General features: G+C 36.3%; 1 protein-coding gene across 2 annotated transcripts in view; it reads left to right on the top strand.

The window, feature by feature from the left end:
• Positions 1–15,518, top strand: part of TMTC3 (transmembrane O-mannosyltransferase targeting cadherins 3) — a 37,451-nt gene that overhangs the window by 12,455 nt on the left and 9,478 nt on the right. For both annotated transcript variants that reach the window (XM_032107242.1, XM_032107243.1), the window contains exons 5-13: positions 3,415–3,514; positions 4,213–4,328; positions 5,970–6,142; positions 6,996–7,248; positions 10,110–10,258; positions 12,107–12,227; positions 12,842–12,953; positions 13,673–13,776; positions 14,957–15,126. In XM_032107242.1, the coding sequence (XP_031963133.1) occupies positions 3,415–3,514; positions 4,213–4,328; positions 5,970–6,142; positions 6,996–7,248; positions 10,110–10,258; positions 12,107–12,227; positions 12,842–12,953; positions 13,673–13,776; positions 14,957–15,126 (1,298 nt within the window). The remainder of the gene's footprint in view (positions 1–3,414; positions 3,515–4,212; positions 4,329–5,969; positions 6,143–6,995; positions 7,249–10,109; positions 10,259–12,106; positions 12,228–12,841; positions 12,954–13,672; positions 13,777–14,956; positions 15,127–15,518) is intronic.

The following is a 15,518-nucleotide window of genomic DNA, read 5'->3' as shown; positions in this document are numbered from 1 at the left end:
TATTTTGGAAACAAATTCTTATATACTCTTCAAAATACTAACACAAACTATGGTGTCTTACCAGTCATTAAACATGCTTTATCTGTGTGTGATTCACTGTCTCCTTTGGTAAACATACAGTAGTCCCAAGAGAAATACTGGAGTATGATTTCAGATTCAGATTAGAATGCTTTTCTTTATGCTGTGACCTTGGGTACTGAGTTACTTTCTCATTTTGTGCTGTGCTGGATCAATCATGCTTGACCAAGAATGTACATAGCAATAAAACTTTCTAGCTGGGTCTGGTTGGTAGAAAGTCAGTTTTCAGCATCATCAAAGTTAAATCATGAGCTATGAGGTTTCCTTAGCTAAATATGACCATCTGCCTCAGGATAGCATGCCATTTTTTATCCATGTTACTTGCAAAATTGGGAAACAGTCAGAGGCATTAGAGAGGAGGACAAGTGAGGAAGAATGGTAGTCCTAGGAGGTACAGTTGTCAACACAGTGGCTACTGCAGTAACCATTAACATAATGACCAGTCTTCCACGTCTGGTTGTTGGTTTCATCTTAGCATTTTTTGAAAACAGGTCTTGAAATGGGAATGAATCTGTATTTCATTGGGGATTCTGAAACAACCTTCTGCCCTATGCATTTTAGTGCTTCTCTGAATTTCATAAAATCCACTCCTCTCTGTCTCATCAAGGGGGCATTACCTGCAATTTTCGTATTGCCAACCAAATTGTCATTCTGAAAATTGCCAGACCTGTAGTAAAGCCTGAGTCATTCTTTATCTGTTGCACTGAGCTTCCCATCCATTTATTTGTAACTGTTGACTGCTCACCTTAGAGCTGCCATAGCACCAGTCAAAGAAGTGCTCCTTTCAGATTCAGATCTGTTCAACCAGTCAGAAAAGGTATGAACAAAACAACAATCATAGCTTCTGTGTGCTGGTGTCTGCAGAATATGTATGTGGAACAGCCCTTGTGAGTCTTCTGTTAGAACTCCTATTGCTGAAAGCTGATGTCATCCAAGTATTATGGAGACAGCAGTTGTTACCATGCCCAAATTCTGTCCCAAAGAATATTTGTGGCTAAAGAGAAAGTTCATCATTTTTCAGTTGTCTCAATGGTTAGAGCAATATCAGCCGCAGTTGGGCACCAGCCACCTGTATGATTCTTGTTTTGAATGATTGGACTGAAAGCAGCCTTTCTTGCCTGAGTCATTTTTTGCTTGGTTTATCAATCTTACTTATGCATATCCTAGTAGTGTATCAGTCATGCACTATTCTAGTACTAGAATAGTTGCTAGAATAGAAACATACAATGCTTTGGGTTGGAAGGGACCTTAAAGATCATCTAGTTCCAACCCCCCTGCCATGGGCAGGGACACCTTCCACTAGACCAGGTTACTCAAAGTCCCCTCCCACCTGGCCTTAAACACATCCAGGGATGGGGCATCCACAACTTCTCTGGCCAAGCTGTGCCAATGCCTCATCACTCTCTCACGGTAAAGAATTTTTTCTTAATATCTAATCTAAACCTACTCTATTTCGGTTTGAAGCCATTCCCCCTTGTCCTGTCACGTTGAAAATAGTCTCTCTCATTCCTTGTAGGCTCCTTTCAGGTAGTGGAAGGCCAAAATTAGATCACCCTGAAGCTGCCTTCTTGTCCAGGCTGAACAATCCAATTTTCTCAGCCTTTCCTTGTAGGAGAGCTGCTCCATCCCTGTGATCATCTTGGTGGCCTCCTCTGGACTCACTCTAACATGTCCATGTCCTTCCTGTGCTGAGTACCCCAGAGCTGGATGCAGCACTGCAGGTGGGGTCTCACAGGAAGAGAGGGACAGAATCCCCTCCCTGGCCCTGCTGCCCACGCTGCTTTGGATGCAGCCCAGGACACGTTTGGCTCTCTAAGGCTGTGGGTGCACATGGCTGAGTCATGTCCAGCCTCTCACCCACCAGCACCCCCAAGTCCTGGGCAGGGCTGCTCTCCATCTGTTCATTCCCCTGTCTGGATTGCTACCAGGAGTTGCCCCAACCCAGGTGCGGCACCAGCACTTGGTCTTGTTACACCTCATGAGATTCCCAAGGACCCACTTCTTGAACTCGTCCAGGTCCCTCTGGATGGCATCCCATCCTTCAGATGGTTCAGCCATATCACTCAGCTTGGTGTCATCATAAACTTGCTGAGGGTGCACTCAATCCTTTTGTCTATGATATTAATGAAGATATTAAGTAACACTGGTCCCAGTATGGACCCCTGAGGGAGCCAGTGATCACTATCGTCTGGATGCAACCATCCAACCAATTCCTTATCCATTCAGCAGTCCACCCATCTAATCAATCTCTTTCCATATTGTGGGGAACCATGTCCAATACTTTAGAGAAAACAAAATACATTTTAACTGTAGCCCTTCCCTTGTCCGCTGATGGAGTCACTCCATCAAAGAAGATCACTAGGTTGAACAGGCGGGTGTCCTTGTTGCCCTTGGTGAAGCCATACTGGCTGTCTTGAATCACTTCCCTGTTCTCCATGTGCCTTAGCATAGCTTCTAGGAGGATCTGTTCCATGGTATTCCCAGGCACAGAGCTGAGGGTGACAGGTTGTAGGTTGCAGGGTCTTCCTGTCTACTCCTTTTAAAGATAGGTATAGTATTTCCCGTTTTACAGTCACCTGGGCTTCACCTGACTGCCGTGACTTCGCAAATATGGAGATAGGCAACTACATCCCTTAGTTCCTTCAGGACTTTGGGATGCATGTCATCCAGTCCCATAGACTTAATGCATGTTCGGGTTCCTCAGGTGTTCATGAACCCTGACCCTTACTTACAGCAGGAAGCATTTTGCTCTCCCAGTCCCAATCCTACTGCCATCCACTGGAGAGATGTGGAAAGAGAGGTTACCATTGAACACTAAGGTAGAAATGTTGTTGAGTACCTCAGCCTTGTCCTTGTCCATTTTTACTAGTTTTTCAGCTTTGTTGGTGTGGGGGGCTACACCTTTGACCTTCCTTTCCTGGTTAACATACCTGTAGAAGCCTTTCTTGTTATTCTTTGTCCCTTGACACATTCAGTTCCAGCTTTGCCTTGGCCTTCCTCACCCCATCTCTGCACAACTGAACTTTGTCCCTTCCCAGGTTTCCTGCCCTTGTTTCCACTGCCTGGGTGTTTGCTGCTTTCACTTTAGTTTCACGAGCAGTTCTCTACTCAGCAATGCCAACCTCTTGCTTTCCTTGCCCAATTTATTGCTGCTGGGGATTGGTAACTCCTGGAATACTTCCTTAAAGATCTGCTAGCTTTGTATAATAATAAATATCTAGTATAAATAGCGTACTTAGATTACTAATAATATCTCAACAAGTGCTATCTTAAAATGTCAAATAATAATAAATATTTCATGATAATTAAGGTTTTTTTTTTTCTTTTATTTTTCAGGTGACTGGAGTTGTGGGCAGAGCAGAGCTTTTATCATCTATTTTTTTCCTAGCTGCTTTTTTGTCATACACAAAGTCTAAAGGGCCAGATAATACCATAGGTAAATGATTGGCAAAGAGAGATATAATTAAATTCCTTTATCACTGATAAAAATGCTCTTAAAACTGTAATAGAGGTGTACTAGTTATTCAGCAAGTGTGTTCCAAAACCCCTTGAGCCCCAAGATACCCATGTAATACTACATTCCATTATATAAATTGCATTTTTTTTCCCCAAGACTTAAGCATTTCTTAATTAGCTTTATAACACCTACTGCAGGGGATTCCTGCACTGACTTTTATTATTGCAATTTAAGTGGAAGTGTGCTGCGGTGCCTCAGCTGTTCAGTCACAAGTAAGCTGCAAAGTTTCAGTGAAGATGAAGGAGGCTTGCCTCTTTGCCAGATTGACATAGTGAAAAGTTATGACTCCCTATAAAGTATTCCATTTGAAAAAGTGCTTTGGTGATTTAGGAAATACTGAGATATTTTGTTTTACTTACTATAAACTAGTCTTTTACCCTTCATTTAGTTCTTTTGATTTAAGGGAGGCAGTTCTAACACTGATGCTTGTGTATTATTTTCTGTAGAGGAAAACTGGTCATCTTTCATAAGAAATTACATACTAAACAAGTTTACAGAACGTAGCATATTCAAACATGAAGAGCCAAAGTCTTCACTTTTTAGGTTAATTTACTTGATTAAATGTTTGTGTTTTTTGTAAGACAGAACACTTTCAATAATGTCTTCTTTATTTGCAGTGTGGACTCCAATTGCAGTGACTGTGTTTCTAGTAGCTGTTGCAACACTATGTAAAGAACAAGGAATAACAGTGGTGGGGATATGCTGTGTGTATGAAGTATTTATTGCTCAAGGGGTAAGCTGTTGAAAAATAAAGTGAATTTCTGTTATGAGACATTAAGTACTTTAAAGCATCGTATTTCAGCAGTGATCTTTCTCAGTTCAGGTTAGCTCAATAGTTCTGTTACATTTTTCAGATTTTTTTGAGTCAGTTCATGTTTGACATAAATGGTTCATGTTGAGGGACTCAAATGACATCCAGGCTGTCCTTTACATGCCATACAGAGATGTTAGCAAATATACTCAGTAAGGACTTGACAGGTCTTAATGGAAGCCTACAGTTTTGGTTCACTGAGATTTGCAAATCCTAACATGTTAACAGTCTTGATTAAAGTATGAGGTGTATAAAGGTGAGGGATTATTTGGTTTTAATCCCTGTAGTAAAAGTAGAGAATATATCATATACAAATGCATTTCATCATTTTCTATTGAGTAACCAGACATTTTGGAGTAGTTCTATTTGAATAAGTAATATGCTTAAGAAATTTGTTGTTCTAAGAATACCATTCTCTGATAGATTTCATTTTAAGCATTGATAAGCCTTTAAATTAATAGTGACTTTTCCTTAAAGAAACTAGATTTTCCTGCAATTAAATAATTCGTAGGTTTTTAATAATCAAAATAAATGCAATTAAAAATGTATCATTGCATATTTTAAGAAAATTTTCAAGTTATTATTCCTTAATTACTTGCAGGAATATTTTGCAAAAAATGCACCAATAAAAGCCAAAAGATTGTCTATCCTGGGGATACATAATCAAGGCCAAAATAACAAAATCACATAGATATTTTTGTAACTACTGCCTTTGCAGGTCTAGTGAATAAACACAGAATTTTCAAGCTGCATTTTTAAGGAAATCACCAGTACGTGACTTGCTTTCAGCCCACTCTTCCTTTCTTTTAATAACTTTTTGATCTGATCTTCAATTTCATTAAAGTTTAACAAAATTGTGTGAGTCAATTGAGTAGAAAAGATAAAATGCAAACTGAGGCTTCTTCTGAAAGCACAGGTGTCACATGAAGTTAGAGTTTTACCGGTCCTCAAAAACCTTTCCATTTCTGTAGTTTAGCTAACCAGTGTGTGTGAACCAATAAATCATCACCAGCAGAAGTGATGAAGACAAAGGGAAAGAGGTACAGAAAAGAAATTAGGTTATGTAATGGGAAACTGCACGATCATGATGTTCATGAGGCAAGGACTAATGACTTACTGCAGTAGAGGCATAAAATAGAAAGCCAGGGCTAATCAGGAAGCAAATAGTATTTCTATCATTCGTAAGGAATTTTGTTTATAGGGCAAGTTTTCAGAGGGGCTGATAATTCTGAAAATAGTGATTTTTCTTCTTGAAAGTTTATTTCATGGCTATGATTCATTTGTTCAAGTCTCTGAAGATGGTAGAGTTTTTTGATCTGTCAGTGCAAAATAGACAGCTACAGGCATACAGGTTCAGCTGTGATAGTGTTAGCAAGAATACCTGAATAGTTTATTAGGATGGAGACCTTATTTTGGGGACTTGTCATGAAAGCACTAAGTAGCTGAACTAAGTAACTGTTGGGAGCAGACGTTTAGAGAAAGCCAAGGAAAAAAGAACTAGGTAGCTGTTTATCTAAGGGGAGTAATGAGTACTCTGATGATAAACAATTTTTTAATTTGCAGTATACCTTGCCAGCATTGTTGGACACAGCTGTACAGATTCTTCGAGGGAAGGGCAGTATTCCTTTCTCTATGCTCCAAACACTGTTGAAGCTCATAGTCCTAATGTTCAGTACGTTGCTGCTTGTAGTTGTCAGAGTCCAGATTATCCAGTCTCAGCTTCCAGTGTTTACAAGGTAATAGTAAAGTGTTTCTTATTTACAATTGTTTATAAATAAGATGTGGCTTAATGAAGTCAAATGAAATGGCCAAAAATATATGGATTTAAGTGTTACTCACTTATTTTAATATCGGTATTCAGTGTCTGTACAATATTGCATTTTTTGTGAAATTGCTATATGATACTATTCCAGCAAGTGCTGACTAAAATGTCCAAAATATTGAGGTATCTGAGCAGACAGCCATTTAAAAAAAATTTGCAGTTTATAGTGCATCTTAGTAATTCAGAAATTAAATGTCTTATTGGTTAAGTATTTTTTATTGTCTCTGTATTTGAACCTTAGCTGAACACTCCCAACCTCTTAAGTTTTTTCCTCTTCTACAAACAGAATATATTTTGTATTTTAGGTATGTACTATGTGGAAAACATGGTTGTCTTCAGATAGACTACTTGAAGATAAGTGTATATGAATGACATCAGAACTGACAAACTAATTTATCTTAAGTTTGAGCAATGTAGAAATACGAGAATCTAAAACTGTCCCTGAAAAAATGAGACAAACTATTGAAACTATTACAAACATGAGCAAGGACCACTTTAGGTCCCAGCTTTAGGTGTAAATCATTCTGTTTCTTCAAACTTACGTTGATTATATCCCAAAACAGTTTCATAAACATGGAGGAGGCTCTGTGCCTCTCTACAATGTGTCATTGTGCATGGTTTCACACCTGACAAATGCAGGAAGATTAGGCTATTTTACATGTCTGTAAGTAGTAGTTCTAGCTATGACTCTAAAGTTTGCCACAAAGGGAATCAAGACCATATCTTTCTTCATTAAAAGCTCCTTTTTCTCCTTTCTTTTGCTTTAGGTTTGATAACCCAGCTGCTGTTAGTCCATCTCCAGCAAGACAGCTGACTTTCAACTACCTCCTTCCTGTAAATGCTTGGCTTCTTCTCAATCCCTCAGAATTATGCTGTGACTGGACAATGGGAACTATTCCTCTTGTGGAGTCTTTGTTAGATGTTAGAAATGTTGCCACCCTTACCTTCTTTTGCTTTCTGGGATCTTTGATGGTCTTCAGTCTCCGATACCCTGGGGATTCCTCCAAGACAGTATTGATGGTATGAATGATGCATTGGTTTTGTCCTTTTGTTAAGAGTAAATGGCCCAGGTTGGTCACATGTGTAATCTATTGTGACCTAGGGAGCATCTCTATGTGCATCTAGACCTATGTGCATCTCCTTTTGGGCTAAAATGAACACATAAGGGGAAAATTGTCTAGCAACAAAACTGCTAAATTGCAGTTCAGTATGTGATTCTGTCAGAGATGAGGATAAATATGCCTCTTGTTATGTGTTTGCAAATTGTATTGCAGCCTTTCTCAGATATTCGGAGCTCAACTGGCAAATGGGGGCTTTCAGTAGAATTTAAATGTGTTTCAAGGACCAGAATGCATTTTCATCCTGCAAGCTGTCTACCTTATTTAAATGTCAGTAGTCATGATGTGTATTTAGCAAGAGACTTGATTTTCTTTCTCATAGGTATGAAAGAAAGGACATATTTTTGCATTTAGGAAAAGGGTTTCCACTTTTTCTATTGTTTTGTTGTTCTTCTGTGAGTTGTTTTCATATTGTAATGAAAAACTAATTTTGTCAAACTGTAAGATCAGTTCCTGTCTGTCTATTCACTATTATATATTATCTCAAAACTGAGATGGATTAACAGGAAAGAATATTTTGGAAGAAGTGGAAAGGATCAAAGGAGCTAGTATTTTTGAAAAATAAAACAGTCATCAATTATTGATTCCATTGCAGATTTTTGCAAGGTTAATGGTAACCTGATACCATACTTTTTATTAATTCAGTGGTGCAATTCTGTGTACAACAAACCTGCATGCATTTATCTTAGTCTGCTTCAGAAATAATGGGGTTTTTTTCGTATGTTAATCAGCCAACAAAAGTTTCAGATGGGTGGGAATATTTATGCATAACCTAAGGTGTAAGTAGTTCTTTGCTAAGCAGCTGACAAATTTTGATTCACTTCTAAAAGACCTAGCATTATAGTTCTGACTCATATGGGTTTTCTTGTCTTGTCACTGGAGCAAGGTAATATATTTCACTCGAAAATCAGTGAAAATGATATCTAGTATTGCTGATGAAATCTCTTGTCCTGAGTTTGGAAACTGTGTATGAAGAGAAGAACTTTAGATAGCTTATTAATATGATAAATATGCAAGGTGACATGCTTGGAAAATAAGTTTCACAGCACTTCGAATATGCAAAGGAGTAGTTTGATTTTCCTCCTTACATAAGCTGAGGCATAAGTTTTTCTCCAGTGCACTGTTAGCAGTAGAAATGTGTGTGGGGAGTGGTTCACTTTTTTTATAGGTCAGCTCTTGAATTTTAAGGCTGTTTATTTCCCTGCCTTTATGTTTATTCCCTACCTGGTGAAGCTTACATAGGAAAGGGTTAGTAGGTTTGTCAGCATGTGTTGGTGTTAGTTAGTTTTTGTTTGATGGTGGTATTTTTACATGTGTTTTTATTATTCCAAGTGCCTTTTATAGAAAGGATTTTCTGAGATCATTCACTCCAGCATGCAAGCCTCAATGTCACCTGACAGTATAATCCTGGTTTAATGCAAGTTGTTTTCCTTCAATCTGTACCTATGTTGTATACATAACTTTCAATATGATGCTGATTTTCTTCAGACTTAATATCGAAGTGCCTGGAAGCTAACTTCTTAGGAAATGGGAGCGCAATATTTTATATTAAATATTAATTGTTATGTACTACAAAATGAAACACTATGGTAGGCCAAAGCCTATTGCTGCAATCCAGTAAGCCATTAATATCCTCAAGTAATCAATGTATTCTGTATATTGTGAGGCTCAGTTGTGTTTTTGTCTTCGTAGAGCTAAATGAAGTGCTATGGATCAGCAGCTGAGCTGTGTTAATGATCCATGTGCATATTCTTGAAATATCCTTGAAATATGCAAGAAAATCTTAGTTGAAGTTTTAAATCAGTGTTGTATTTTTATGTGTGTAATCCTAGGTTGATTTTCAAACTGGATTATTTTACAGTTTTAGCATGGAAGAGGCAGTTAATGTCATGCTTAAATCTAGACAGCCAGTTGTACTGAAAGTTTCTAGAAAATTCCTCTTTCTTCAAAGAAACATTCCATTTCTGTAGGTTTGCTTTTGTGGGCTTTTTTTTTTTTTTGTAACTTGGAGGCCAGATATTTTGAAATAATTATTCATGTCTTTTCTGGAACCAGAGAATGGAAAGCCACTATTTAACAATCACCCAGGACTTAAGGCAAATGGTCACGTCCACTTTCTTTGCAGCAGATGGATTTCTTTGCCTTTTAATAAACACAGTTTTTGATGAGAAGTCTGTCCCTGACCTAAGAACTGCAATTGTGTGGTTCTTAAGTTCATTGTCATTTCAGATACTTTGGGGTACTCTTAGCGCTCTGTCCAAACACTGATGTTTATTCAGTGACTGATTCTGATTTTTGTTATTCACATTTTTTACAGAAACTCAAACCAGATTCTATTGTACTGTAAAAATAGCTGCTTTATGCTTCAAATAAGCTGATACAAATTTTTAATTATTAGATAATGTCCAAGGTTCTTACACTGTCTTGTTTCTTTATCTGGACCTCTTACTAAAGCATTGTTTTGAATTTAATTAATCCTTTGATCCTATTGATTTGTCCTCTTTCTGTAGTACAGAAATGCAAACAGACTTGCAAGCCCTTAAGTAAGGAATAGAGTCATTTGCAGGTTACTAGTTGCCATATTCAGACCGGTCTCAATGTAAAACAGATCTGAGTATTTAAAAAAAAAAAAAGGCAAGACCAAATATCTACTATGTATGTCTGGTTTTATGGGATTCTTTTTGTAATTTGTAAATTGTTTCTTGGATACAATTTATCACTGCCTAATCTTGATTACTAATGTTACTTGTATTTCTTTTCTAGGCACTCTGCTTAATAGTGTTACCATTCATTCCTGCGTCAAACCTGTTTTTTCCTGTTGGATTCGTAGTAGCAGAACGAGTGTTGTATGTTCCTAGCATGGGATTCTGCATTTTAGTAGCACATGGATGGAAGAAATTATCAACTAAAAGGTAAATAAATTCATACTGATAAAAACCCCTAACAGGAAAGCTTGCATAACCATAAATATGGTTATCTTCTATGAAAATAAGAGATGAGTGTAAGTCAGACTGGTTTAACTTTATTCAGAGTTGATTACTGACTGAAATTTATACAATGGATGTGTGTCAGCAAATTAAAGTTTCTGAAAATTTAATCAGTAACAGATTAAATTTTCAGAAATGTCATACTACGAATGGGTATCAGAGCCATTCAGTATTTGTTAAACTAAAAAATTCTTTGGTTAACAATTTCACCTTAAAAACTGTGCTCTAAAAGCATGTTTTGAACACATTTTTGTTTTGTGATATCTTCTACATTGATCTGGACATACTTCCCACTGATGTGGATGCTTTACCCTTCTTAGCCCAGTGGCATCCTGATGCCAGTTCAGACAAATGGGAAGGCAGCAATTTGCAGTCTGTGTTGTCTGCTATTGTTAGAGATGAGGCCCTGCAGTAAAATTTACGCTAACTGGTGCTGCTGAAGCTGACAGCATCTGGATAATGAGAAATTAGTGATACCTTGTGGGAGTATGGAGAAAAAATTCTCACAAATCCCACTACGAGGCAATAAAAATAGAAGTGATGTGGAAGAAAGCAAGGAACCAGGAGAGGATGGCTGGGGAGAAAAATTAGGCACATAGTGTCATTTACTACAAAAATATTGGAAACCAGCTCTCTAAAATGAGAAAGAGAAGGCTCCTTGCTTTAGAAATATGTGGAAAGAAAAAACTTTCATATAAGCCTGATAGGCATAAAGATTACTGTATATGCCAGTTCTCATTGATTACTTTGATAGTGTTTTAGAATTACTCTCTTAATTTTACAGTTCCACTTCTTTAATATTTTAAAATCAAAGAATAGTAGTCAAAAGATGCATTTTTTATCTTAGAAGTGGAGAGGGTAAAAACCTTTCAGTTTTTAGTAAACCCCTGTGAAGTAGGTAGCAGAGTGAACAACTGTTCCATAAGTCAAGTGTAAGAAATAGCTGTTAATGGTGAACACCTGTATGTCCACTCAAGAATGAGATTTTTTTAGAAACAAAATTACATTCATAATTGTAGGAAAGCTATAGAATGTTTGACATCTTTTTATAATTGAATTAGAATTCAGAAACCAAATGATCAGCATTTTAAAGTGTATGTTTTATATCTGTCCTGTTTAAACTCCAGAAAAATAAACTGCACAAAATGAAGATTATTCCTGACAAGCTTGTCACAGAGTGTGATATTTGCCACAGTTTGCTGCTCTAAAAACAAAATTGCTGGAAAGACACTAAACCTTTCTCCTATTTAGATATTACAGTAGCACTAGGATTACATCTGCTTGTGGAAGATGGGGTAGTCTGCACAGACCTCTCCATTTGGGTGTGTTCTACGGTGTGGGAAAGATTGATGATGTGTGCAGTAAAGAATATGTGTGGAATTTTCTGGTATGAAACAAAAGTACGAGGTGATATTTAAGTTGCCTTTTGCATTTTGTAACATTTTGTGTAGTGTTTTGGAGAACCTCACTTTTGGCATCATATATTGTCTTAAATTACAGATAAGTCTTAAGAGAAGTATAATTTTTGTATACATGGTATACAAATTCTATTATGTGAATGGGCTTGTTCTTATTAAGGGAGTTGCATAGTCATAACAACAAAATCAGGTAAAAAACAAAACTAGTTTGAACATTATTTCCTTTCAAACTCTGGAGTGTGCTAGTCACAAATGTGGTCCTTTGTTTGCCTTTTAGCATATGAGATACTTATTCTAATAAAAATTAGAATTCTTGGTGTGCTTACAACAAGTCTTTGTTTGTTTTATTTAATAGCGTGCTAAGAAAAATTTCTTGGGTTTGTTTGGCTGCGGTGCTATTCACTCATGCCTTAAAAACACTGCACAGAAACTGGGATTGGGAGTCGGAGTACACTTTGTTTATGTCTGCTTTAAAGGTACTGTATTCTGTTTGGAAAGGATAACGGGAAGTTCCTGTTGCTGTTCTTAAAAAGCTGCAGGGGAACATGATAAAAATGGACAAAAATTATGCTTGTTTTGGCACATTAATTTCTATATTGACAATATTGGCATCTAATTAGTTACTTCTGGGAATGCTTTAAAAGCAGTGTGATGCACACATAGAAATTCATGTGCACAAAATAGATGATAATTCTTCTTGTGTCAAAGCAGTTGAATTTATTCTCTTGTCTGGATGAAAGCAGGATATGTTTCAGTACAAAAATCTACAAAAAGTTTGATGCATAGGATAATTTCTTCTAAGTTCATATGGCATGATAAGACAGTTTGCAAAGTATCCCATATCAGTTACATTGAATTTTAAGATGTTTGTTGTTTCTATGGGTAAATAACTAAAACAGATTGATGTCGCACAACAAGGTCAATGTAATCATTCTGTATGTAGTGACTTCTTATTCTTTACGTATAGAAGCTTGATGAAATCTGTCATTTGCTGTACATTTTTATGTCTTAAGATATTGTTAAGAGAAAGTCAATTGTTAAGTAATTTCAGCTTAATAACCTATGCTTTTGTATCTTTTTCTGGTTTTAGGTAAATAAGAACAATGCAAAACTATGGAACAACGTGGGGCATGCATTAGAAAATGAAAAAAATTTTGAAAGAGCCCTGCAGTTTTTCATACAGGCCACACAAGTGCAACCAGGTAAAGCTTTGACTAGTTGCCATCTCTGCACTCCTGGTAGTTCAGTATACTTAGCTTACTTAACAGCTTCTCAATGGACTGTTTTGCTTCAACTGAACATCAGTGTCATACAGTAAGTTAATTGATCCAGGGTTTTTGGAAATAAACTAAAAAAGTCCTCCAGAAAAGGCTTCTATCTATAAAAAGCTGCAAATAGTTTTAAAACTATTCCTTGCATGACATTCTTTATGAATTAACTTAAACTGTGATTTCTTATGGAGTATAAATATTACTTCATTTTTTTGTTAAAACTAAGGAAGTGTGTAAGAAAATAAAAAAATCTAGATAATATCAAAATGCACATTTAATCCGTTTTACATATTGTTGCAAAAGAAGTTCTAGGTAGTACTGGACAGCCTTTCCTTTTAGAAGATTAATAAATAACCTTCAATTTATGTGCCTCTATTATAGCAAGAAACTAAAGATAGATACATGGAAATATGATAGGACCTCAAACTTTTTACGGTTTCCCACGTAATTTTATAGTCCCTCTTTAGTTCATGGTTAAATTATTAGCTTCGTAATTAAGATGAAAAATGATAGAATTACTTTGTTCTTTTGGTGATGGGGATGTTCTATCAGAGTACCTGTACTTCATGCTACTCTGAATGCAGAGGTGTTTAATTTCATGATACTCAGTGCATGGAAATAATTTAAATTTCATTCTTTTCTTTATTAAGATGATATTGGTGCCCACATGAATGTAGGAAGAACTTACAAGAACCTAAACAAAACTAAAGAAGCTGAAGAATCATATATGATTGCTAAATCATTGATGCCACAGGTAATTAGTAACTTTATTTTACCTACCACCACAGGACGGAACCTATATTCAAGATACATTTTTTGTATTTTTCCTGTAGCTCTGTGTGGCTGTATAATTTAAAGTTTGTCAGTGTTCTTTTAAAACCTGTCTATGAACAAAATAGGCTGTATACAATAATGGCTGTTAAAAAAATGCTGACTTAGAACTCTGCTACAACTGTTTTAATTTACTTTTTATACTGCTGTGTTGTGTTTTGGGGTTTTTTTATGGAATTGAGGGTATAAAAGAAAGCAGCAGCCAAAACCTACAGTTTCTAGTCACAGTTGGTTTATTTTCACTTACAGCTAATACATTGATGGTGACTGAGTTTCTGAGCCCTTCAGAGAAGGCTTAAATACAACATTGGAGGTTGGAGAAGATAGCCACAGCAGCAACAAAAAAATCCTTGCCTGAACATGCTTTTAATATGTGCTTTGTTACCTTTCCCATACATTAAGTTATATTTATACCTAGGAAATTGTACTTGTTCAAGCTCTTTAGAGAAAAAGAGAGTAGTATTTTGGAGAATGTATGAAGGTAATAAAAGCTGTGGTTAAAATGAGACTGGCAACAAAAATAAATGAGCAGCCCTTTGAGTAGAAGCATGGCTTCAAAAGTTTGCATTGTGAAACAGTATGAAGATTCTAAATGGATAAAGTATAAACATTACAGCAGTTGCAATGTCATAGCATTTTCATCTTTCCTGACTACTTTTCATTTGCTATATCAGTTGGCAAATCATTGGTTTACATTAGGCTGAAGGGTAATAAAAAAGGAATGAAAATGTATGACAGAATGTCAGTTTAGGCTTTAGGAAATACTTTTGTCTAAATGGAGAAAGTTTTTCAAGGTCTGGTTGGTTTCCAGTAGCTATCTAGATAAGCCAAATTAAGTAGTAGCAGAGCTTAATTAAGTAGTATCTTAAATATTGTACAAGTTACCTATGTTTTCATAGAAATAAAGAATAAAAAATATCCTGTTTATTTTTGGATATGATTTTTCTGGAAAAGAATTACTGTTCTTTGTCATTATCAAGAGCCTGCACACTAATGTCCAGTAGTACCTTAAACAAATGGGGCCAGAGAGAAAAGGAGTTCTGTACTGGTCATCTCTCATATTTTTGCTCATCTGTGTTTGGTACATGTATTGTCTTTGACAGATTATTCCAGGGAAAAAGTATGCAGCAAGAGTTGCTCCTAACCATCTAAATGTTTATATCAATCTCGCAAACTTAATTCGAGCAAACGAATCTCGCCTTGAAGAAGCGGATCAGTTATATCGACAAGCAATTAGTATGAGGCCAGATTTCAAGCAGGCTTACATCAGCAGGTATGTTTTCTAATTTTAGAGATACATATTCTTGAATAAACATTTTTGTGCTTGCAGTACTCTGAACAGTATTTAGTTCGTACAGTTCAATTAGCTGCTGAAATGGTTTCATTTCCAAGTGAGAAGATGAAGATTTGGAACAATAATCAGTTTTCATTACAAGTCCTGTTCTTTTAAATTCCTGCTTCAAATGGCATATCTCCATGTAGGTTCTGTATTCAAACATTGTATAGAAAGACACTTCCATTAGATTTCTTTATGAATCTCTAACTCAAATTTCTAATCTCTTAGTTTAGTCTTGAACTGAAAAGCTTTTGGCTAGTGTGAGTCATGGAGCTTTCTTTAAACTTTTTTGTTAAAGATGGTCCAGAAAATGCAAGTCTTAATTTAGT

This window comes from Corvus moneduloides, chromosome 4, assembly GCF_009650955.1.
Source record: "Corvus moneduloides isolate bCorMon1 chromosome 4, bCorMon1.pri, whole genome shotgun sequence".
Taxonomy (NCBI): domain Eukaryota; kingdom Metazoa; phylum Chordata; class Aves; order Passeriformes; family Corvidae; genus Corvus; species Corvus moneduloides.
The sequence above is the reverse complement of the archived record's forward strand: the minus strand, read 5'-3'. Positions and strand labels throughout refer to the sequence as shown.